At 40.3% G+C, this 26,346-nt stretch overlaps 1 protein-coding gene across 8 annotated transcripts in view; it reads right to left on the bottom strand.

Annotated features, from left to right (window-relative positions):
- LOC126277663 (serine/threonine-protein phosphatase 6 regulatory subunit 3) overlaps nucleotides 1-26,346 on the bottom strand; it is a 174,271-nt gene that overhangs the window by 30,798 nt on the left and 117,127 nt on the right. For all 8 annotated transcript variants that reach the window (XM_049977381.1, XM_049977377.1, XM_049977376.1 and 5 more), the window contains 2 exons: nucleotides 24,801-24,898; nucleotides 16,669-16,815 (listed from right to left, as the gene is read on the bottom strand). In XM_049977381.1, coding sequence (XP_049833338.1) covers nucleotides 16,669-16,815; nucleotides 24,801-24,898 — 245 coding nt within the window. The remainder of the gene's footprint in view (nucleotides 1-16,668; nucleotides 16,816-24,800; nucleotides 24,899-26,346) is intronic.

The following is a 26,346-nucleotide window of genomic DNA, read 5'->3' as shown; positions in this document are numbered from 1 at the left end:
TTGATAGTACCCACTAGTGATCATTTGTAAAAACTTAAATGGTGACACCGAAACAAATCATTCTGGAGTGAGAATTGTGTGTTACCATTCTTTCTATTTCCATTGGTGAAGTTATTAAAGTGATGCTCAAGAAGGTAGGTGTGTGTGTGTGTGTGTGTGTGTGTGTGTGTGTGTGTGTGTGTGTGTGTGTGTGTGTTAGGGGGGAGGGGGTGGTGGTGGCGGCTGGCTGACATTAACAAAGCCATCAAATTGGAAATGACCTTAAAATGCAGTGAAAGGTGGACAATAAAAACTTTTTGGGTTAATTTAAATGATGGTCCATAGATGCTAGAAACTTTTTACACAATCTAACCATCAACAACAAATTTTATTCCATTCTATGCCGATTTTGGTCTTAAGTAAGTAAATTTATAGTGTTGTGCATCACTGACAAAAAATCTTTACTGTAACACAGTCTATTAAAGCCTGTTCAATCAAACTGTCATAGAGAGTAAATTTTCTTAATGATGGCAAGCTGCAGGGACTGATACCTGAGAGGAGAAAGAGCAAAATAGGTCATACAGACATTTGGTCAGAAAGGCATTCCAGGGGAGATATACCTGATTGAAGGTGAAGTTTAGGTGCAGGTTTCAGTGGTTGAAAGCACACATCAGAACACACCAGGCTACTGGGAATTCAGCTTGTACTAGTGTTTTAATGCCACACACTGTCCATGAGAACGGAGCACTCACACATCGATACTAGTGTGTTCTTATGACCTTTTTTGCTTTTTACCCTCTCATAGATTGTTGTCTCATTTTTTTCTCCATTTCATGGAAGAACCCTCCACAGGTGAGCATGACTGGCATAAGGTGGGAAAATGTACTATTGTACTGAAAATAAACCAAGAAATTGATACTTGCAGAAAGTCACAGAGCAGTTTCAGGAAGTTTTGAGGAGTTAAATTAAATCAGATGAGGAGTAACCAGAAAAATTGATTGTTGCCACCTCTGTCATGACCAGATCGAGTGGTTGGTGGAAGTGACTTAGTAGCATTTAGAAGCCAGTAGTTCAGCATCCTTGACAGGTGAGCAGAGGGGGCAGGGAATGTTTGTCTGGCTTCTGGCTGATGTGTAGTCAAGAAAACATCATTGATTAAACACACATCTCATTAGTGAAAACACTACACAATTAAAGCAATGCTCTGGGTCGGAAATGTCCTTCTGGGCATTTTCTAACGGCAGTAGTTGAAGAAGTGCCGAAGTAAGCAGGTGGCTGCAGCTTTCAGCAGTCTATGGTGACACCAGCTACTAAACAGGAATGCTGATACGAGGTCGTGTGTTTGGCAACTGGACTCAGCTTCTCAACTGAAGACAGTTCACACTAGAAGGCATGAAATCCTGCCGTAGAGGAAAACTGCTCTCAGCAGTATTGTTTGACCTTGCAGGCAGAGGCAGACAGCGACAGCATGCCCACAGATAAAGGTGACTGTCTGGCCACCGGTCCCAATCTCGAACAGTAGTTCTACAGGGCAGGAGATTGACAGTAACTGGCAGTATACCCCAAGATGGCCCACTGGCTGGAAGACAGTAAGTCCACAACATTGGACTTGGAGCTAGCAGTGGGCCTGCAGTCAGTGGAAGCCAAGTGGTGGCAGCTTGTAGATTCATGTCAACCTGTAGAATGTCGTGGACTTCTAGACACTTGTGGTTGCCACACTGCATGCCTCTATCTAAAAATGAGGGGTACTGATATAAGTTTGGCACCTACTTCATCTTTTTTACCAAGGCATCAATTCCTGTCATATAACCCAAACAGAGCCTATAGCTTGGGCATGACGTAATTATTAGGCCACTATGCTGTAGTGACAGCTATCTTTTTGCTGTGTCATCATTATGACACTGGTCCATAGGCTGACCTGGCAATGTGGTAATCGCCTGAAATCATGGTGACAGTTTTTATCGCATTAGTGGGCAATTCCTGATCTAACTGTGTTTGGTTGGCTCCAGTCTGACTCACTTCCATGGTCGTGTTGTCATTTTATCAGTCACTCCAAAAAATAGAGCTGGCACTGCTCTTCGACAGATCCAGTCACGGCACCTCAGCTCATGGTAATTTTGCAAAAACTCTACATACATCCTATAAATCACTTATTGTGTACAGCACATTCATCTTTTCCCTCACAATAATAATGAGGTTATTACAAGGTTCATTTGCTGCGTACTTAACCAAAAACGCATTCCCATGTTCAACTCATTGGATTTTCTCCTTTCCACACATGACCATTATTTCATCAAATTACTACTTAAAAAGTAGCAAAGCAATATTACCAGTCTTTACTCTCGACTCTACCCCTTAAAACTACTTATCAATAAATAGATTTACTCACTAAGCTTCTTATGCTGATCAGGCAGCGCCTGTACCCAATTTCACTTGACTATTCCTTATGGGCTGTGGGTAATCAAGTCCAATGCCTGTAGCTATAAGTTTGCTTACTTTCCTCATTTTGCTTCCATAAACATTCTCAGTCGGTCCTTCACTAGCAAATTAAAAAATAGTGCTGGGAAACTATTTCCCTCTTAACAAATTTCCTTAACATATTGCCTTTCCACAGTAAATCGGTCTATTAAGTTCATCTCTTATATTCATCATTTCCTCCTGTCCATCTGGTGGCTTCTTTACTTGTTGCTTTCATACATCTCAGAACTGTCTATGCAACTATACCTATCCTTACATTTTGTCAGAAACAACTGTGCTCACCACAGAAGGTACTACCACATACAATATATTGACAGACAATTGCACTTATTTCCCCTCACTGTAATACTGATTATCATTGGTGACAGCTTCCCCTAGCTGGAACAGTGTTACCCCAAGTTTTGCCATGCTTTACCTCCAGTGTGTACTATTTTCTAAGTGTCATCACCTAAGCCTGGATTTGTATGCAAAATCAAATGGCAAAATATGCTTGCAAATATGCACTAAAAATTCATGAAATATGCAAAAAGAACATTAATAATAAAAATGGTTTGATTAAAAAATATAATCATCAGTTCATCACAAATTAATTATTTGTACTTAATTACTGTAGAAAAGTATTGCACAGCTTTAATCTAAATCTTAAAGGGTTAAAGTCTTTGGTTCCCTTTTACCCAGCATTACGACGGGTTCACACAGGCAACAAAAGTATCACCACTGCTAATGGCGAACTGCAGTTGCTGTGTAGTTGCATGTGTGAACTCCTAGTTTTTGGTGGCGCCATTTATGAAGCGCAACTTTTGTCACACCACAAAAAGTTGAACTTGGTTCTACTTTGTTGCGCCATTTTCCCTTCTCCACAATTCAATACCGTCATTCGATTGCTACCTCGCGGCTGGATTCAAACCTTCCTAGTGCGTATTCATTCGCAGATAGTGCTTTCCTTTGTGCGTTTGCTATTAATATGTCGAAAAAGTGGTCAACAGCAACAATTATGAGATTCTTGGAGGTGTGTCAAGAACGAGAATGCCTTTGGAACCACAAAAGCGAATCATACAAAGACAGAAATTTGAGAGATGCTGCATTAATTGAAATAGTAAACAGTATGCATGAATATGTACCTGGAATTGATGTAGCTACAACAAAATTAAAAATTCGAAGCATTCGAAATGCTTACATGAATGAACATAAAAAAAGTACTGAAATCTCGTAAGAGTGGTGCATCTACAGACGGTATTTATAAACCCAGCCTTGCTTGGTTTGAAGCTGCAGACCGGTTGTAGTAGAGACAAGAGAGACGAGAAACACTTTGCTAAGTAATATTTTACATTTATTATGTTTCCAAAACATCTTATTTAGTAATATGTACAGCCGTTTAATCAGCTGAGACAGGTGACACCATTTTGCAAACTGCGCAATTACAAAGAATTTGTGGCGTCCTGTGTGAACAGTAGCTCACAGCGCCACTCCAGAATGACTTGATTTGTGGCGATACTTTTGTTGCGTGTGTGAACCCTGCTTTAGGCCAGTGTGGTACATTCCCCGGCCTTTCCATTATTCTTCTTCTATGACTGTTTTGTTCTAGTCCAGATTCCTCCTCCTTAAACTGGTCTTTATTGAGCCACTCCAGCTTGCTCTACGTCTCCCTCTTGTCCTCCATCATTTTTGGTACTCTTCCTTTCCAATTCTCCATACATGTCTAAACCATTGCAACTTTTGTTCTCCTCTCTTCTGTTCATTGTCCAGGTATCCTATGGATACGTCAGCATGGGTGTGAAGTACGTCTTGCATGAGCATTTCCTTACACTTTGTTGACACCTCTCTTCTCCAAACCAAGCCCCTCACACACCGCTGAAATGCATTCCTCAGTCGTACTCTTGCTAACTTCTGCCTCCATGCTTGCATTCTCCATTATCATACTTCCTAGACATTAAAAGTAATCCAATTTCAATATCCTGTCCCTTGCCCTGTATCCTCTGATTATCAGCCATCTTGCTTTCCTCCACACTGTGTTTCATATATAGCGCTGATAGATAGGCACAATAAAAAACACACAAACACAAAATTTCGAGCTTTCGCAACTCACAGTTGCTTCGTCAGGAAAGAGGGAAGGAGGCCTATCTACCAGCGCTTTCCCGCTTGATAATTCATGGAATCTTTGTTTTTAATATATTTTTCCCATATTATATATATATATATACACACACACAAAGATGATGTGACTATCAAACAAAAGCGCTGGCAGGTCAACAGACACACAAACAAACACAACCATACACTCAAAATTCATGCTTTCACAACCAACGGTTGCTTCTTCGGGAAAGAGGGAAGGAGAGGGAAAGACGAAAGGATGTGGGTTTTCAGGGAGAGGATAAGGAGTCATTCCAATCCCGGGAGCGGAAAGACTTCCCTTAGGGGGAAAAAAGGACAAGTGTACACTCGCCCATACTCTTTGCCTTTAAATATGTCTGCTTGTGTGTGTGTGCGCGTGAGTATATACCTATCCTTTTTCCCCCTAAGGTAAGTCTTTCCGCTCCCGGGATTGGAATGACTCCTTACCCTCTCCCTTAAAACCCACATCCTTTCATCTTTCCTGATGGAGCAGCCGCCGGTTGCGAAAGCTCAAATTCTGTGTGTGTGTTTGAGTGTTTTATTCATTGTGCCTGTCTACGGCGCTTTCCCGCTTGGTAAGTCTTGGAATCTTTGTTTTTAACACACACACACACACACACACACACACACACACACACACACACACACACACACACACACACACTTTTACAGCTTTACTGTTTGTTCCTCACACCACAATGTCAATGACCACTACTTCTCCCTTCCTCTATGAGCTTCTTTTGTCTCTTTCACTTTTCCATCCATCACCATTATAAAATGTAATGGTGACACCACACTTCCTTGTCTCAACCCTGTAACATCCTAAATGAATCAGTTCTTCCAACTTGGGGCTGGGCACATGCTTACGACACTGCTTGAATAATTTCGGTTGTTTACTTTTCAAACTCCCTTTCTCTTCGGAGTTTCCCATATCTTTCCTCTAGGGACTGACCTTCACCCGGTCAAGAAACGTCATCACCACATACATCTTTTCCACACTCCCAACATCACTTCATGAACTGTTAATCTACCACGTTGTACGCCATACAACTACTCTTCTAACAGATTGTCCACTCCCCACCCCACCACAAATCATATTTCCATCAATTATTTTTGCTACTTGTGATACCATTGTGATCCTCAAGTAGTTATAACACACTTTTAGGTCTCCTTTCTTGAACACCCAAATCATTATTCCCTTTCCCCATTCTTTCAGCATACATTTCTGAGTCCAAGTGAATCTTGGCAACCTTTACATCCTAGAAGGTCCAGCTACCTTTATCATCTACACATTTGTTTCGCAAATCCCAGGTGCCCTCCCCCTTTTCATTGTTTGAAGCACTAGTTCTACTTAACATTGTTATATTTTTCTCCTCTTTCACACCCAGACCCCCCTGCCAGACATCTGCTCCATTCTCAGAGCTGTTTATCACATATGGTAGTTTGTAAAAGTACTCTTTCCATATTATTTACTCTGGCTGCATTATTAGCTCCCCAATGTCACCTTTCCTTCCTCTTACTCCTTGTAATTCCTTACAGCATCCTTTTGCCGAATTCCTCCCAGCTTTTCCTCCTCTCTTCTTCTTCTTCTTCTTCTTCTTCTTCTTCTCCTCCTCCTCTCTCTCTCTCTCTCTCTCTCTCTCTCTCTCTCTCTCTCTCTCTCTCTCTCTCTCTGTGTGTGTGTGTGTGTGTGTGTGTGAGAGAGAGAGAGAGAGAGAGAGAGAGAGATTGGCGTCCAACAGCGAGGTCATCAGTGCCATTACACTTATGAAAACAAACGAATGTGGAGATGAACTAAAAGTGTTGGACATGCATGCACTCAAAATGACAACACAATAATTCTGTATCACTTGCAATCTTACATGCACTAATACCAATTAGGAGGGAAGAGAGCTAATCAAGAAATTAAAACACAGAGAAAACAAAACACAGAAGAACTAAAAGCAAATCACAGGGAAATGTGACTTGCTGACCACTTACAAAAGAACTAAGGTGAGTCAGCCACCCTTTGACACATTAAGAACATCTCTTTAAAATCTTGTTAAAAAACACTGGATAATTCACAAAACTTTAAAAGCCTAGAAACATTCGTTTGATCATTACATAAAATAGATGGCAGATCTGCCAGCAAGTCTGCTGCAGCCTGCTGGTCAGCAAATAAAATGCACTCCAATAAAACGTGGTGCACCGTGATTGTGCTTGCCACAAGCACCACACATCTTAGGTCCTCTCGCCGGAGTAAGAATCCATGTGTCATAGCGCTGTGGCCTATGAGAAAATGAGTAAGAAGGACCTCATACCACCAATGTGGCTGGATGGAAGAACTCCACAGTCCAGTTGTGGGCTTGATGATATGGAGCTTGTTATCAGTCACTGCCAGCCACTTGTCTTCCCACCGACAAGCGACTTTGTACCTCAACAGCAAGGTGATAACATGCAAGGGAATAACACACCAAAATACCAGAGGATCACAATAGATCTCCGTGGCTGCTCGATCTGCCCTTTCATTCCCCGCAATTCCAATATGCCCAGGTACACCACCTTCCCCATTCATCGTAGTTGTAGAAGGGCAATTCTGGTTATTCTGGGTTACTGTACCTTCTGGGTACAAAAAGTTGGAGAGAGTAAAGGGTGCTAAGATAGTCTGAGCAGACGAGAAATCTAACACCTGGAGAACATCTCATCTGCTCCAGTGTTCGCAATATCGCATGTAATTCTGCATTGAAGACGGTAAATTCTGGAGGCAGTCTACCCTTGAGGACATGAACTGGGAAAATGACAGAGCAACCAACTGAGTCCCCCTCCTTAGAACCATTCATAAAAACAACTACATAGTCAAGGTACTCACATAAAATATCAAAGAATATTGCCTTGAAAATGGAAGCAAGAGTGCTATCTCTCCTATACCGCATCAAATCTAAAATCATTCTGGGTCTCTCCAGTAACCAGGGCGGCAGACGGTTAAAACCCTGGATTTGGGGTTGCACTGGCTCCACACTGAGTGACTCCAGCACATGCTCCGCGCGGATCCCAAATGGCATCGTGGCTCATGGACGGTTGGAAAGAAGGCGTTCCAGAGGTGGGTGAGCAATAGTATGGAGTGCTGGTGAAGTTGGAGCTGCAAGGAACTTACATGCCTGACACACCATGAGGAGCTGGCACCAGATGGTAAATGGTGGTTCCTTGCCTCAGCACAGATGCTGGGTATGGGACTGGTCCAATAAGCACCTGTGGCCAGCCGAATCCCCTCCTGATGGACAGTGTCAATGATCCACAAGTAAGAGGGCCTCACTGACCCATACACTGTGCAACCACAGTCTGGCCACGAACACACAGAAGACCGATAAAACTGAAGGAGACGTGCCCTGTCTGCTGCTCAAGACCTGTGGCTGAGTCACTTTATGTTCAGTGCCTTTAGGGTTCTGGCTTTCAGGTCTCGCAGGTGTGGTATCCATGACAATTTGGAGTAAAAAATGAGGCCCAGAAACCACACTGTCTCTCTGAATTGTAGTGTGGTGTCCCTCATATTCAAGGCAGGCAAATTAAAAAGACAACGAGAACGATTAAAATGAACACACACTTATCTTCAGAAAACTGGAAATCAATCTTTACAGCCCACTTCTCTAACCTCCGAACTGTAAGTTGCAACTGACAGCTCACCGTTGCAACACCAGAGGAGGAACAGAAAACAGCAAAATCATCTACAAATAAGGACCACTGTACAGGACTCCTTATCGTAGACGTGGTACTGTTGATGGCTATGGCAAAGAGGGTAACGCCTAAAACACTGCCCTGAGAACACCATTCTTCTGCTTAAATTCACCAACTTGGGTCCTGAAAAAACACTGAGTCATGAATGACCCTATGAAGATGAGGTGGTGGCCACGAAAACCCCATTGATGCAGTTGTGTGAGAATACAGTGTCTCCAAGGACTGTCGTATGCCTTACTTATATTGAAGAATATGCTAATACAGTGATGCCTACAGAGGAAAGCCTGCTGAATAGCCGCCTCTAGGATGGTCAGATTGTCGAAAGCGGACCAAAATCTTCAGAATCCACACAGAGTGGCTAAGGAGTTGCCTTGTCTCTAACAACCAAACCACACAATGGTTAACCATTTGCTCCAGGGTCTTTCCTACACAGCTGGTTAAGGTGATACTCTGATAACTACTGGGATATGTGCAGTCCTCTCCTGGTTTGAGGAGAGAGATCAGAATTGCCTCCCTCCATGAGTTGGGGGAGCTGCATGTCTGGATATTGATTAAAACATTCGAGGAGGATTTCCTCTGATGACACTGGCAAATGTCGAAGCATGCAGTACTGGATTTGGTCGTGACCAGGTGCAGTGTCATGGCTCTCTTTTCTTCTGCTATCACTTTCTTACATTTCTTTTTACTTTCCTGCCATTTCCTTTTGCCGCCTCCTTGATTATTCCTGTTCCATTCTTTTACAGTTTCCTTCACCTGTTCCTACTCCTTCACCCTTCCATGCATTCTGTCACATGTTCTTTGCAGAGCTTACAAATGTCTCTTTTGTATGTAATAGAGTATAGTATACTGTAAACACACCCTGCTGTCCAATGCAGCTGTTGCAATAGATGAGAAATGTCTTCCTGAGGTTTTCCACAGGGAAACACTGGTACGCGCGCCGCGCAATTTGAATCCCCGCAGACGTAATGGACGTCGAAGACCACCAGAGGTCTCTGCACCATCGCACCATAAGCTGTGGCGGAGCACGCGTCCTGGCACGCATTTTGTGTGATGGCGCCACAGTGGAACACGTGGTTAAAGCAGCCAACAGCGGCACCCTCAATAGAGTATTTAAGAGCCGGTTTCTCACTCTGCTGGCGAGTCTAATCGTTGCATGAGTCTCGACACATCGCCTCGACAAGACAGCGTGTTTATCATACTTCGATCGCGTTAACGGTGGACGTCTTGGATTCATTTGGTTGTCTCTGTCACTCCGTAGCTTCTTGCATGTTATCATAAGGTCTCTCTCCATCGTCTGTCGTTTCGTGTCCATCCTTTCGATTTGTTTGTTTGTTCACGGGCCGCTCTCCGTTTGGTCCCGCCGTGCTTTCTCAGCCTCTCCGCGACCGGAACGGTCGCAGTCTCAACACGTTACAACAGAAACTACTACTACTGTCACTAAAGGAGGTTTTGAAGCATGAAAAAGAGCTCTGTAGATAAGAGGTCACGGGTACATGAAACTCAAAATCTCTCCTTTAGCGAGTTTTTCTTGCATTTAGCACGTTTCCTCGGCTGGGTGTTTTGCAATTTCACGAACTGTTTTACAGCTTGCATTTTAAACAAGAACTGCATTAAACTCATCAAAAGCTAATTCGGCAACTCTGTGTGTTTCAAAGATCAAAGCCAGCCATACGTTATTCACCAAGGACAATGACTACTGCAATGACTTGTTCTTAACCTACAGTTCCTTTATGATTTATGATAGCACAATGAAAAGTCACTACATGTCTACAGAAAATAATTTTCTATGTTTCTTGAGTTTGAAGACTCCTGACCTCTGCACAGAAGCTGCATCTTCCAGATCTAAAGTGTCCAAATTCTTTTTTTCAGCTCTCTGAAATGCTTAGCATCCTGACCTAAGGCATCCAACAACAAACCCCACCATGCTAGAACAGGCTGTGGATGTAATGATAATTTTGGAGCCAATTATGTGTAAACTGAAACTAGCAATTTCTTTAAGGAAAATTTTCCTGACATTGGAACAGGACTGTCAATTTCCAGATATTGTGATGTCGCCATTTCTGGAACGTGGCATAGCCCTTAGGCTAAACAGGTCAAATGTATTAGTTTCTGGGTAAAGAACTTTATAGTGCATTTGCTCCTTTTACATTGTATGGAGCAGCATCTATAAGAAATAACAGCATATTGTCGTATTTTATACCATTTGGCCACAAGAAAGCTATGGATCATTTAAAAAATTTGCAATTGTAGAATGGTTTACTTTTTTAAATATTTGAATGTTTAAGAGCTCAGTTTCAATTCCAGATTTCACATCACTGACAACTGCACTACGTACATAATGGCCTGCAGCAACTTTGATCTCGTCTATTGAAAGCCAAATGTTTTCACATTTTAACGCAGCCCGAATATCATGGCACACACATTTTACTGAGGACAGTTTCATCAAGCACTTGTTAGTGAAATTTTTAACTAAGTTTTACCACAAATAAATTTATTTTCCACAGAGCAATGTTTGCATTTATGATTACTGAACGTAATTTTTTGGAAAATGAGTCACATGAACCTTCCAGATCATCGACCTGTCTCCTAAATAGCATACTTGCAAATTTTTGAGGTAAAGCAGATTTTCAGGTTGCATTTTGTTTGTAGTTCACAGCATTCAGATGTGTACTACTTGGAACTTTTTGTCAGAAACCATACTTCACTCACATAATAAACTAAATCTAAATAATATTTGTCCCTCATCACTAAAATTATAGCTCCCAAACTCTGAAACACATTCACTTAACAAAACAAAGTATTACTCCACATTCTTGCTTTTGAACAACTGTGATTGCAACTGCAAGTAAATGCATGTAACACATATAGCAGATTTGATCTTATATTATACCTGAGATGATTGATCATCACACTACAAGGTACACATACAGACAAAGGGGTGGGGGGTGGGGGGGGGGGGTGGGGGGGGGGGGGAAGGCTCCAGATTTCCCAGTTAAAAAGAAGCTATAGCTCGGGCAAAAGTAGAGTTTTTCACATTAAGTGACAATATACTTCCCCTTGGAGCTGTAAATCTTGTTAATCCATTGAATGGTAAAGATTTTATATTGACATAGAACTTCCTGGCACTTTAGGAAATGAAACCCAGCAAATGACAATGCATTTTGGAATGATCTGCAGAATGATGTACACTCCATACTTATGAAAGTATAAAAATTCCCCCAAATTCAACAAGGCAGCTTGCAAAGCACTGAAATCGAGATTTCGCCTGTGCGATGCACTTTTATCAGCCAATCATAGTTTGTATCAAGTAATTTTTGACAGGAAGTGACAGAACATATTCAAAGCATAGGATGCGTGATGTAGTCGGCCAACAGCAACATAAAAAAATAAAAAATAATAATAATAAATACTGAAGGTGCCATTGACAGGATCCTAACAGCACAGCTTAAACTGCAGCAGCTGAATATTTCTGACAAGCATGATTACAAATTTCACTGCTGTGCAATTAACATTTTGTGGGTTACCTGGCTGAATACACTGACTTTTCCACAGGAAAGACAATAACGTGTGAAATCGTTCAAGAACTCACCTTGCACTTTGTTTTGAAGAGTAATTACACTTTTGCTATTGTTGTTGCTTAATTTGTAATCTATTAAAGAACTAGAATAAATATGGAAACCAGAGTTGAAGCTTTGTCTTCTTTAGCATGTGTTACCCTTTAAGATATAGTAATCTACCACAAACAAGCCAGTAAAATTTTAAATAATGACATAAATAGCAGGTCTTCTGGGTCCAAAATTTTTCTAAGCAGCTGGTCCTCAGAGTGTTAAGTTTTGAATGAGAATCATACACTCAGTGATTTAAGAAATTCATCACGCATCCTCACATATAATTCATCTTGCACAGAAGTAAATTTACTTACAATATTTTCACACAACCTGTTAAAAACATAAATAGTTGTGACGTCATGCTCATCAAAACCAGTCTGTTGTTACAAAGTATTGCATAGTCTTTGTCCTAAACCCTTTGACTCATTTTGCTGTCCGCAGATGTTTATGAGTGCACTGCGATTTGTTGTTGTATGGCATATTTTCTTTACACTGAAAGTTGCATTTTGGTGTTACTCCACTGTTTATGTCTTACTGCTGCAGTATTATTCTGCAGTAGCTGACTGTAGTAACAATCTTTGTCAGACTAAGTTCTTACCAGTCAGAAGTACAAAAATTTAACTGAAAAGCTAGACAATGAAAATGTCCCAGAATTCCAAAAAATTTCCGGAATTCACAGGGCACATACACCCTGCACTATGAATGAGGGAAATCTCAGCATCTTTTGTAACATGGCTAAACAATTCTCTCATATGATGAAATCTTGTAACTACAGCCACAAGTCGTCATTTCAAGAAAATAAAGTGAAGTATTACACATGTCAACCAAGTAGAATTTTAAATACTTTACTTTAAGATTTTGTGATAAAATATTAATTGATTATGAATGAGAACTTTGATTTTGGCTAGAAAAAGAGAAATATGCCATTACTTGTAACACCCAGGTGAACCTCTCGATTCTCAGGCACAGTCTCCAAAAAGGATTTAACCTTGTCGACTTAAGACCAGTAGTTGCACTACAACATACACTTTACTTTTTTCCTCATTTTTAACCAATCATTTGTCAAATTCTTTCTGCCTCTTCTCCACTTGCTCTGGGCACTTCCCTGTACAAAGCCACATTTTTCTCTGCAACATTTACTTTCACAACTATATCTGCTTGGTCTGCTTTCAGAGCCACTATTTCCTTTTGCAAAATTTTCCCCAGGTTAGCCCCCTATGTTACTGCCAACGACGTGATTCATCCTCTCTCATTCACACAAAACAAAATCAATGTGGACACTTAAAAGTACTACTATCATGACTTTTCTTACTGTAACTTAAAACTTTCTGCCTGAGTGGCTATTCATAATTACTACTTCCCCTTATTCGTAACCAGACACACTGCCCTATTAACTGGCACAGTCTCACAAGGATCTACTAACCTTCCATTTGGAAACAGCCTGTGTGTGCGAATATATTCAACAAATACAACAAACACAACAAACAACTACAGGAAAAACAAATCAAAATGATGAGGATGTATGAAATGCAACACATGGTCAACACCTTTAAAACTTCTGTACAGTGAGCAGCAACTGAAAAGATGCATTGCCCATACTAACCAGGTGAAAACTAACACTAATATTTAAACATTCTCAGAAAGCAGTCCAAATTTACTTCAATGCATTCTGATAGTGGAAATTGCAACTGGAGATGTGGTCCTGGATCCAGCTGCAAATGTCAATCCCATCTCTGAAACTACTTGTAATGGCCAGTATTGGATGGCCACTATAATAGGTGGTGGAACTGACTAGAGAGCATCAGGAACTGATAGTTCAGCACCCTGGGTGGGGAAGCAAGTGGTACTGTGAGCAGCTGCCTGCTTGCAGGATAAAGTGTTATGAAAAAAATCATTGATTACACATGCATTTTATTAGTGAGCACACACCACAAGTAACAACTATCTATGGCAATGCCCTCCCAAGCATTTGCACAAGATGGCAAGTGTTGAACCACGAGTAATAGGCAACCTGCAATAATACCAACTCTGGGAACAAGTGCTTGTGGCTGTGTGCGCACTGACTGGACTCAGGTTGGCCGCTCAGGACAGAGCACGTCCAAAGGCACAGAATCCCGCTGTGGACACCATAGAGGAAGACAGCTCTCTGCAGCAGTGCCTACCCTTGCAGATGGATGCATACAGCATTTGTGTGCCCATACAGGTGAAGGTGATTAAGCAGCTGTTCATCTCTGGCTTCGAACAGTAGTTCTCCAGGGAGGCTAGCAGCAACTGTGAGTAGTCCCCCGAGGTGGCCCATTAGCTGGAAGGTGCTAAATCCACAACATAGCCAGCATTATGCCTGCAGTTAGTGGTCACATCTTGTGGAGGCAACTTTTAGATCCATGATGACTAGCAGAATGATGTGGACCTCTTCTTAAAGCTTGCAGCTACCAGACCGAATGAATCTATCTAAAAATGGGGGATATTTATATGGGTTTGGTGCATCTTTTTTTTTCCCTCTCAAGACATTGATTCTGATCATATTGCAAGAACAGAGCATATTGCTCGAGCTTGTAGTAATCATGTCATTGCACCATAATATTTCTGTCTCTCAGGTGTGTTTCACAGTCATTTCAATGCAGGTCCCTTGGCTGGTCTGGCTATGTAATAATCTCTTTACGATGTGGTAGCCATTTCTGTCACATCAGCAGATAATCCCTGACCTACCCGTGTTTGGTCGGCTCTGGTTGGACCCCCTTACACAATCTCTTGCCTTAGCCGAGGACGTGTTGTAGTTTTATTCACTAGTGCCAAAAAATGATAGTTGTGCTACAGCTCTAATTGGAGGCAAGAGAGCACAGGACAGAATTCCGGCTACAGCTCGAATCAGAGGTAAGAGAGCACAGGAAAGAATTCAGACAGAGGATAAACAAGGAGAGCAAGCGTGAAATATTATTGAAAGTAAATGTATGAAAGTCAGTTAAAATAGGAGTAACAAATCAAGCTCAAAGGGCAAAGCAAGAATTTCAAACAATCCTAGAGTGGTCTACGCGTATGCGTGCGAGTTCAAAATGAAGAAGCATAAACCTTTTTTCCTAATGGACTGCACTCTGAATCATTACTACTAAAAGGTACAGTAGTCAATGAAATAAAATGTATGATTAAATGGGGAATAAGAGAGAGATCACAAACATCTTACAAAAAACATACCATAGTAGTGACAAAGGGTAATGTGTACATCATAAATGTTTTTTGTGTGTTACCGCTAAATCAAGCTACTGAGACAGAAAAGGATGATTTTTGGTTTAAACATTTCTGCAACAGTATTCACTGGTACTTTGTAATCATATTTGGGGAAACTGTTGGGAAAGCGACTATGCGTGTCAGTGATATACTATTTATCTTCTCACTAGGAGATGGAGGACTCTGCAACCTAACACTTTCAACGACCTTTGAAGAAGTAGTACAGGACCACTCAAATAAACTGGATCAAAGGTTATGATGCATGATAGGTTTCCATTCCATGGATGAAGATATTATAAGGACTGAATTCGAGATTCATTTTTTAGAGAATTTAAAGTTGAAGAAATGACAGAAAAAAAAGGAAAGACACAGTGAACAGGGAAAGAAGGAGGGGGCAAAGTATAAGTGGATAATAGGCCAGAGAATAATGTACTGAAAGTCAGGGGGCAGCAATCACAAGTGGAGGAAGTTCATGTTCTCTGAGAAGGTCTACGGTCTAACTTGGTATATTCCTATATGGTATGGTTTTTTTTAGTTAAGGTGTGACGGTACTCTTACAAGCAAGTAGAGAGCAGGTAGTATATTTATAATATTGGTCAAAATACATGTTGTTATATACTTACCAACACTCTGATACAAGTACAGTGCAATATGACCACATCTGACATTTCAAAAGCCAGGCAAGCTCTTAAATGGTAATAGCATTAAATTTTTGAAGGAGGAGTTCCAAAACGTCGTTTGTGGATGAAGAGGGAAAGTACATTCTGTTTTTAAAACATGGTCAGAAAGGATGCTACACTTTTTACCATTTGAAACACATGAAACAGAAACAAATTTTAGCTGATTTTGAAGAAGTTTTATGTGAAATGTGTAATGCAAATACTAGTTTAGGCACACAAGTTATGATGTGGGTGTCACAGAGGAAACTCTGTCATCTAAATTCAGGTAGCAGGCAAATGATTGTTTATACAGGGGGCAGGCAATATGAAACTTGCATGTAAAATATTTATAAAGCTGACATGGAATTCAGCCCAGTTAATTAACAGGTAAACTGTCCATCACAGAAAATGCTGGACACTGATTACAACACACCAATCAGTTGGTATCACATGCTAGAGTATGCACGTCTCTCACATGATCCTGCCCTCAGTACTTCACTGTGCCATTACATTTGAATCTTGAGAGAGAGAGAAGCACGTAAGTATAGTGACCAGTTGAATGAGACAAAAAAGTGCTCACGATAAAACAGCATGTGTTGATTGTTGAGTGCTATGCAAAGCACACTTAATGGAAAATATGTGCAGAACTGTTTGCACAAGAAATGGAAGTGTTTTGGTAACAATCTCTAGCAAACTCTGCAATGCAGAAATCAATGGCAACATAGCACAAAACAAAACCTGTAGTGAATAAAAACCTTAACTATCCTAAAGGATTTTCTGGACAAGTTTACTTTACTGTGTGTGTGTGTGTGTGTGTGTGTGTGTGTGTGTGTGTTTTTTTTTGTGAGTGAGAATGTGCACTGGGAGGGGGCGGGGGAGCGCAAAATTTAATTTACCTTGCTTTTGAATCTATGACTGACTGGAAGTTTAATTCTTGTTCTTGATCATCCCAAACTTCATCATCCGTTTTTTCCAATGTTTGTGTTTTTTCAGCACATAATTTGCCGAAAATATCTTCCTGTTGATCGATGTCATCCTTCAACCTGGAACCAAAGTAAAATAAGACATACCAGGTTCCTTCAGTACAATTAATACTACTACTATTTCCTTTCTATGTACCTAATGCATGTAGCAGAATTGAGATCACAAAGTAAAACTTTCAAATTAACTAAATTAAAACTAATTTTTAAATTAACATTTTTTGATCACCGTTAAAATTTTGTTTCTGACTGAAGGCTCAAGGTCATGTTTAGTACTTCATCGCTAGCACTCATAATCAAGCAAATATCTTCAAATTCTGTATAACAGCGTCATTAAATTGATGTTTAGCTACACACACACACACACACACACACACACACACACACACACACACACACACACACACACGAAACCTGCCCTCTTCACTCGTCTTGCATTTTGTAACTCCCATCACTTTGTAGTTTCAGTACCCAATTGCAACTTTTTGCTTGTTATTTCAGAATTATACATCAATTTATAAAATTACACTATAAGGTATTTTTACAGTTGATGAGACAGTGTGCTGGTGTTCCATAGGCAACACTGGACTAACAGCTGGGAAATGGGAAAGGCAGAAGCATATCAGTAACATTCAGCTTCAAAATACACACATTTGCTGATAAACCATACATAATTTAGTCGGTATAAATCATTAAAAGTAAATAGACCGCAACGAATTCCTTCCACCAGGCTGCTCTAATGCTGCCCTGTGAGACTATGGGGCCCCTCGTCTCACCTGCAGGCAGACACAAGTAATGTAGGCCACCTGCCAAGCAGCTCTATTGTACACATTTTGCACGTGTGGTAAGACAACTGCCACCCATGCCAGCAACACTCTGACAGGGCAGTGCAATCATGTAGGCTTCAGCCCAGCTACATGAATGACTATGTATCAACAGTCTGTCAATACCTGTCCACCTGTACCCACAGGCAGCCAGCTGCTTGAGGTGACCAGTTGAGCCCAAACAGTATACCACAGCTGAGTTACATATCCAAAGATTCTACAGTAAATAACAATCCTGCTGTAAATAGCAACCTTGTTGCGCCATACAGACCCCTGAAGTATACTAGGTATGCTAAATGCTCTCAGAATGTTTTCCCTCCCTTCCTGCTACATCTATTCATCAACTCTAAGAAGCAGTTCAACTAAATTGCAGGAGCTACTTCTGAAAGTTCGCAAAACTTGCAGAATCTGACTTTCAAGGGGTGCTTCCACATCAAATATGTGCTAAGTGCGCGCAACCTTGAGCAGGACTTAGAAAATTTCTGGTCGCACCGCCGCGGGTCTCTGGTTTTACATAGACCCGCAGTGCACTATAATTCACTTCCGATGCGCAATATGACCTTGAACACTGCGCGATGGAACTTTTTCATTAGTTATTCTTGGCGATTCGTGTTAGAATCTGTACTTAATGTTATCTTAGAGCCTCAATATGTTAAAAGCCTCAAAGTCCTTCTCAGACACACAGGCGAAGGCAACAGGTTCTGCAAGCTGTTTGCGGAAGTTTACTTGCCAGTGGACAAAGTCTTAATTTCCTGCGGACTTGTATTGAAGAAAGTAGTCATTTGTTGATACATTTACCATTAAAGTATTTCTACCAGGCTCTGAGTGTAAGATTTAATGCACAGTACTGCTACACATGTGGAGAGCAAATTAGACCCTGATTTTCAGAGGCACTGCATCCTCTTCACAAGTTCCTGTAAAGGCAAGGAATTTCATTGGCGATGATGAAAGTGTTCTGAATGCTGTTTAAATCCAGCTAAATGATATCTCTATACCATAACATTATTGGGCAGTGCAACACTGGTAGCAAACAGTAGCAGTAATGTGGCCCAACTGGAATCCAAATAATGCTTTTCAATGAGGCACAGTGTGTACCACATACACAATAATTGGAGAGCGATCTGACAATTTTCTCTTTGAATGCGTTCTATGTGTGACCTGGTGAGGATCTGACAGAAAGAATCACATTACACATGTAAGGCTGCAGTTAATGGCACAGATGTGTGCAACAGGAAACACTGACACAGCACACACGAAGACACACAGCTCACACGGTAAAGATAAAGCACTACTACTCCAACCATAGTGTTCCCTAACAGACTAAGTACGCAATATTGGGGCAATTTCTGGACTGAGCTTGTATCTTACAGGATGCAGTGCAACATGACAGAAGTCTCATTTGACACAAGATTGTTTCAAGGAATGCTGTGCTCATATCCATTGCACAGTATAGTCTTTGTATTCAGATGACTTCAATCTAATAAGCTTTAGTTTAAAGTTTTGTAGCTAGGCATTAGTGATGATTTCCTTTGCTCTGTATACGTCATCCAAGTCATGGGTTAAGAAGAACATCACCATTAACTTGTTGACACTTCATGCTTGGCTCATAACTGTTTGTCTAGCTGTATTTTTCTCTTATTTCAGTTTCTTATTTTCCTATTCCTGAAGACATTTTCACCAGAGCTACCTGAAACCTTTTGCAGATCTAAAGAAACCTTCCTCCATTCTAGTTTAATTCTCCCAGACAACAGTCTCCAATAGTTCTGTCTATTTTCTCTCTTACAGAAGACAGCACACTGTCTACAAACACTGCAATGTTACCACTGTATCTGAATCATTTATGAAATTTGATTCCCATGAAGGTGAGCAGTATGCAAAAGAGTACATTATTCTTATAATGCAACATTTTTAAGGTGAGTTATGGAGTAGGAGAGTGACAATAGGAAACTGAAGTTGTGAGATAAGACCATGAGTAGCATCCAGATAACTCAGCTGGTAACAGCACTGCCTGCAAATGGCATGATTCTGGGTTCAAATCCCAGCCTGACATACAGTTTCAATCTCTCAGGAAGTTACATATTTACAAAAAGTTCCTGAAACACACAGAATGACAGAGAATCTGACTGGAAGTGCAGTGTTCAATCCAATAAGGCATGAGAGGATGAAGTACAACTGGTGGGCCATTTTTGATTATGAGCAAACATTTTAACCTACTTAATCAAGAAGAAAACCGTCTTTTTTTCCCTTCTTCTTCTTCTTCTTTCAGAACTCCCTACTGGTTAAGTAAGAGAGATGTGAAAGAGATCTAGTGTGAGGCATTGGCGTCATTCTCTCTGGCAAGAACACTTGACTTTAACCCCATAATGCCGAGTGGCATGAATTCATCTCATACTAATGCAGTATTAATAACTGGAAGGCTAACTGCTTTTGAGTGCCAGCACCATTAGCTGCTGGTTCTGCATGAAGCTACAACACTTCTTACAAGCGCTGCATCAATCTGAATGTTACCAATACTTCCAAATCGCCACAATCTTTTATTAATATCTTACATCTAGATATTTATTCGGGCATCAGGGGGTTAATATTGACCAGACATATACTGTAAATAATACACTTAAATTCACACAACTCACGAACTTATCATTTAGTCACAAAAACAAAGATACACCCAAATAAGAACTAGTTTCAGAGGCGAAAAAATAATCATAATTTTCTCCATAATAGTTGGTTAACATCACACATATATTACTCAGGTGCATAAAAAAGCAAATATCAGGCCTTTTATTTGTTTTGCAAGTTAAACAACTAAATGTGGACTTCATAAAGATTTTATCAGTTTTCAACCATCCCTTAGTTGCTTCAAAATTCATGGAGATGTATTCCATCTTTGCAACTAAATGAAAGGAAGTTTGTTTTTTAAACATACATGTTTTGCTTCTTTCGTTTCTGAATCATCTTCTGTGGCCAGCAATACATGTTCATTTTATTTATAGAATAAATGCATTATAAAGTTGTTACAAATGTCACTTCAAACTGGGACAGCTTCACCAAGCAGGGCAACTTTGCCACTTTTTGAATAAGATAATCTTTGGTGTTCTACCAAGTTCCTGGATCAATGCTTTCACTGCGCAAGGCAACAATGAATGACAGATATGGTGTACATTTTACATTTATTCGTTGCTTTCTGGTCTCTATCAGTGCTTTTCTTTCAGCTTGTGAACACACAGTTACTGGTAGTCTACAAAAGTATCTTGCCCTGCCTACTCATTCTAACGTAGGTGAAGACTCTTTCCTTTGTTCAATGCAATATACAATTACATTTCAGGATCACTTTTAGAAATAAAATTGTGTGGTGTATTTAGTATATTAATGTAACTTGCCATGTTGCAGCAGGAAGCTCGGTATCAATGGGACAGCTTTGTCAGCCTAGAATTTTGCCTTTTCTTACCTCTTTCATATTTCATTTTAATCGAGCATTTCTGGGTCTATGTACATATCGTTGAAATGCCATGACTCAGTAGAACCAAACAGGGAGCACACAGGTATCATAATTATGACAGCACTACGCTATGGCTAGCTGTCTCTACAGTGATTTATAAGTAAATGAGCAATAGAAAAACAGCAAGAGACTTCAGTATTTCTCAAAGCACAATTGAAAAGTAAAGCAAAAAGCATCCATTTAAAGAAACCAGGGTGCAGACTGCACTAAGTAGTGGAAGATCCTCATGTGGAGATTGGGGAATCCCTCTAAATACCCTTGATCTATGGCCCATTGTGAAAAATTTCTAGTGGTCAATGGAGAAGCAGGTTTCACAATTCAAAAATTGATTACCTGGTGATGACTGGTACCATTCTTTTGTGAAATGGCATAAAAAGATTTTCCTCGCATAAGTACCAAATTTTTCCCTTGCTACAGCTAGAGTTGAAACAGATCACCTTTAAGCATGCTAACTCATGCATGCTAACTCATTAGAAAGAACTATGACAAGACAAATTTGACTCGTGACCCTCTACATCTGCAACTACACACGTCTGTGTCTCCATACGAGCCTTAATTTCTCGAATCTTATCTTCGTGGTCCCTATGCAAAATGTATGTTGGTAGCAGTACGATCAATCTGCAGTCAGCTTCAAATGCCGGTTCTCTATCTCAGTAGTGTTCTACGAAATGGAGGTGGTCTTCTCTCCTGGTATTCTCACCTATGCTCCTGCATATACCTATCACTTGCAAGCTGATCAAACCTACCACAACAAATCTAGCAGCTCACCTCTAAATCTGACCTGGTGAGGATCCCAAACATTTGAGCAGTGCTCAAGAATAGGTCGCACTAGTGTCCTATATGTGGTCTCCTTTACTACAGATGAACCACACTTTCCTAACATTCTCCCAATAAACCAAAGTTGACTATTTGGCTTCCCTAACACAATCCTCACATACTTGTTCCATTTCATATTGCTTCACAACATTATGCCCAGATATTTAAATGATGTGACTGTCAAGCAGGACACTACGGATGCTCTATCCAAACATTATGGGTTTGCTTTTCCTACTCATCTGCATTAACTTACATTTTCCTACATTAAGAGTCAGCTACCATTCATTACACCTACTAGAAATTTTGTCTATGTGATCTTGTATCAACCTACATTCACGTATCTCTGACATCTTCCTGTACACCACAGCATCATCACAGAAAAACCGCAGATCTTTTATGTCCATAGAAAATAGCAACGGTCCTATCACACTTCCTGGGACACTCCCGATACCCCTGTCTCCAATGAACATACTGAGTCTTCGAGCCAGTCACATATCTGGGAGCCTATTCCATATGCATGTATCTTTGTAAACAGTCTGCAATGGCATATCGTGTTGAATGCTTTTCAGAAATCTAGAAATGCGGACTCAGTCTGTTTCCCTTCATCCATAGTTCGCACTGTATAATGTGAGAAAAGATCCAGCTGGGTTTCACACGAGTGATGCTTTTTAAAGTCACACTGATTCGTGGACATGAGCTTTTGGTCCCTAGGAAATTTATTATTCTCAAACTCAGAAAATGCTCTAGAATTCTGCAGCAAACCAATGTTAAGGATACTGATCTGTAATTTTGCAAGTGTGTTCTTTTACTTTCCTTACATAGAGGAGTCACCCACACTTTTGTCCAGCCACTTGGCACTTTGTGCTGGTCGAGAAATTTGCAATAAGTGCCAAACCAAGTAAGGGACCAATGAGGTAGAGCACACTTGTAAAAAAAAAAAAAAAAAAAAAAAAAAAAAAAAAAAAAAAAAAAAAAAGGAAAGAAGGAAAGAAAGAAAGAATCATTATTTCATAGGGGATGCAAGAATCCAGAAAGAGTTATAAATTCTTGCAAAGCAAGTGCTTCTTTAATGTTTGCAGCTTTGGCATCAGGAGAGCTGCTTCATCCTTTCATGATTTATTGTCAAAGTTATGGGGCACGTGGATTTTAGGAGGAGCGAAAGCTACAAAATCTGGCAATACGGCAAGTGGATGGTTTGTGCTCTGCATTTCGAAAAGTGGTTTTTCCATGCTGTCGTTCAGCTGAGGTGGCTCTTATCTTGGCGGTATGGAATTCCACTGGTATCACTAACTACTTAGGTTGCCAGTATCACTTCAATCGTGTGTTATGAGCTAAGATCTTTGGTTGAGGTGTGGGTGTTGGTGGTTTGGCGGAGTCTGGAGAGTCAATCAGTTGGAAGGTGCATGGCTGGCAAGTTGTGGCTTTTGGAGGACTCCGGCTGTCCAGTGCAAGTCTTGAGAAGCCACAAAAGGTTAACTTTGTCGGGGGCAAGACTGGACAGCTCACTTAAACGGTGGAACCAGTAGTTGGCTCTATTTGGTGAATTTAAAGAGCTCAGGAGGTTAATGCATTTTTAACAAGCCCGAGGTTCTTCCTCATTATACCTCCGTAGCTATTCATTTAAAACTTGCACTTTTATTTCTACTTCTCAGTGGGTTAGTTTTTCTTTTATGATGCAAATGCTGAACTTAGAAGATTCGAATTTTGTGTGTACCTTTCTGTAACAGTTTCATTGTAAGTCTCTTTGCATTAAAGCATGTAATACTAATGTGTAAATTGTTTCCAAGGTCGCGAACTACTTTTTTGGTAATTCTTTTAGTCATTTCCACTGATATTAATGCAGTTGGCACAGTTGCCCAGTTTGCCAGGTAGCTCTGACAAAAGTGTTTTTATTTCTTTTTTTAAATATATAAATACATAAGTAAGTTGTCATATCCACATATTATGAAACTAGAGATCAAGATTCACATTTTAGAATGATTGTCCCAGCTTATGGTACTACATTAAGTTTTCTCTTGTACGCTTTATCAGGTTAGAAACAACTGTTGCAGCATAATTTTCATGTGATTAAATTATCATTTGTTGTTGCTTGTGACCTTTTATGTTGTTAATCCATGTGTATCGTGCTGGAGAGGCGACAATTTTTCAACCACATTTATTTCAACACTTCATTTTTCCCTTTTCATTGTGTATCAAATGTGTGTATGTGCAGTGTGTAGGGATGCCATCTGTTGCGTGTATTTTGCAGATACTGCAAGAAGTGATGCTATGCCGGGGTAACACATGCCCGCATTCAAAAAACACTATACAGGAGATCTTTAGCCCTCTGATTTTAACCTTTTCTGCTCTCTATCAAATAATCGACAAAGAACTTCCTTGTGAATGTACTTTGAACATGGCTCAATGAGTTCCTCACCTCAAAACCATGTGATTTCCACAGTTGCGGAACTGAAAAGTTACCCTACATCAGCAGAAGGTTGTAAATAGTGAAGGAGAAGATACATTATTGATGACTCAATCTATGTTATGTGTATCTATTGCGTTCATTAAACTTACAGAAATATGTTACAAATTTATGCACTAAGCCAATATAATGAAACACCATCTTAACCAGTGAACAGCTGCTCAGTACAAGTCTTTAAAAAAAAAAAAAAAAAAAAAAAAAAAAAAAAAAAAAAAAAAAAAAAGTGAGTTTTCACACTTCAGTAGTTAAGGTCTCAGATCAGATACTATCTAGCACAAACTCATCAAGGTACAAGACCTTTCAAATGCTGTATAATTTAATCATCTCTGAGATCCTGTACACACACACACACACACACACACACACACACACACACACACACACACACACACACAGAGAGAGAGAGAGAGAGAGAGAGAGAGAGAGAGAGAGAGAGAGAACTTACTGGTTTCCATCCTCAATTGCAGCAAATTCATCATCCTGGAAACTGTAGTTATCAATGAATTGTGAAGCCACCTGTGGTATCTCATAATCAGGAAAAGTCTGAAAAAGAAGTACTTGCTTAATTCAATGTAATTACAAGGAATACAATGAAAATCAAAGAAAAGACTGAAGTACTATCTCTCAGTTACTTACAAATTCAAGTCCCACTATGTACCAAAATACCATGAAGCAGAGTTACAATGGAATGAAGTATTTTCCAATTCATTATAAGGCTTAACTGTGGAACACAAGCTACTATAAATCATGTGACTGGTAATTTACTATCCTACTCCGTGTGAGTAGCTGAAGTACATTGTCACTCTGCACAGTGACCGGTGAATAAATGGCAGTTCCAATCAGATCTGTCTTATATCAAAAGAGAAGGAACCATAAAACAAGTAAATAGTCTAACACCGTAATCAATGGGATGGTCTGAAGGCTTCAAATAACTGCCAACAGACAATGTGACACTGTGTGCACATATTTAAGCACGAATTCTACCAGATCGTAAGTCTATTTTCCTCTCTGCTTGTGCCATCTGGGAAGCTGTGAATAACTGTGTCTACTACCAGCTGCAGTATTTCAGACACTGTATCAATACTGCAAGTTGATAGAGATCCCGAATCACTGTCAAATAAAAGAATTACTTTATTCCTTTTTACAATAACATGATCTGTTGACAGTTATTCCTATGGAGTGTGGCTTGAAGGCTGAGTGAGTGTCCTATTACAGGTCAAACGTTTGAGGCACAATCCTCAGTCAGTTAGTCCTAGTAATTTCTTACACCTCTGGCAATTTTTTTAGTATGTGAAAAATGACTACTGTACCATAGGTTGGAGTCCGTGAAATTGTAAGATACCCTGTAACTTGTTGGATAGACCAGTTCACAGGTGAGAGGAAATCAACAGCATAGAACGACAAACAAGTCCAAGCATAGTACAGCACTGCTATGTAGAACCTACCTTCAGGTTGAGGAGAGCTTTAGGTTGGGCAATTTGTGCAAGGGGACCAAACAGCAACGTCATGGGCCCCATTGGATTAGGGAAGGGATTCGGCCATGTGCTTTCAAAGGAACCAATCTGACATTTTCCTGAAGCAATTTAGGGAAATCATGGAAAACTTACATCAGGATGGCCAGATGCGGATTTGTATAGTCGTCCTAGCGAATGTGAGTACAGTGTGCTGTCCACTGTGCCACCTTGCTTGTTGAGGATACCTTTACTTCAGGCTTCACAGTATCACATTTACCAATTTACTCTGGGTATCAGGGCTGTCTGCAATTTTTTTTGGTCACCTATCACTACCACTTTACTATAACAAACTCTAAGAAGATTAGGTGGACATTGGTGGAAGTAGGCACAGACAAAACTAGTGACTGTAGGGCATAAACTCAACTTAGTTATGTTCCCTCCATAAAACAGTTTCCCAAGTTTAAAAGCATCACATCCTGACAAAAGACCTGTTTGTAAAATCCACCTTGCGTCATTTTAGATTATTTAGCAGCAGGA

Source organism: Schistocerca gregaria, chromosome 1 (assembly GCF_023897955.1).
Source record: "Schistocerca gregaria isolate iqSchGreg1 chromosome 1, iqSchGreg1.2, whole genome shotgun sequence".
Classification (NCBI taxonomy): Eukaryota; Metazoa; Arthropoda; class Insecta; order Orthoptera; family Acrididae; genus Schistocerca; species Schistocerca gregaria.
Note: the sequence above shows the minus strand (reverse complement) of the source record. Positions and strands in the feature narration are given on the sequence as shown.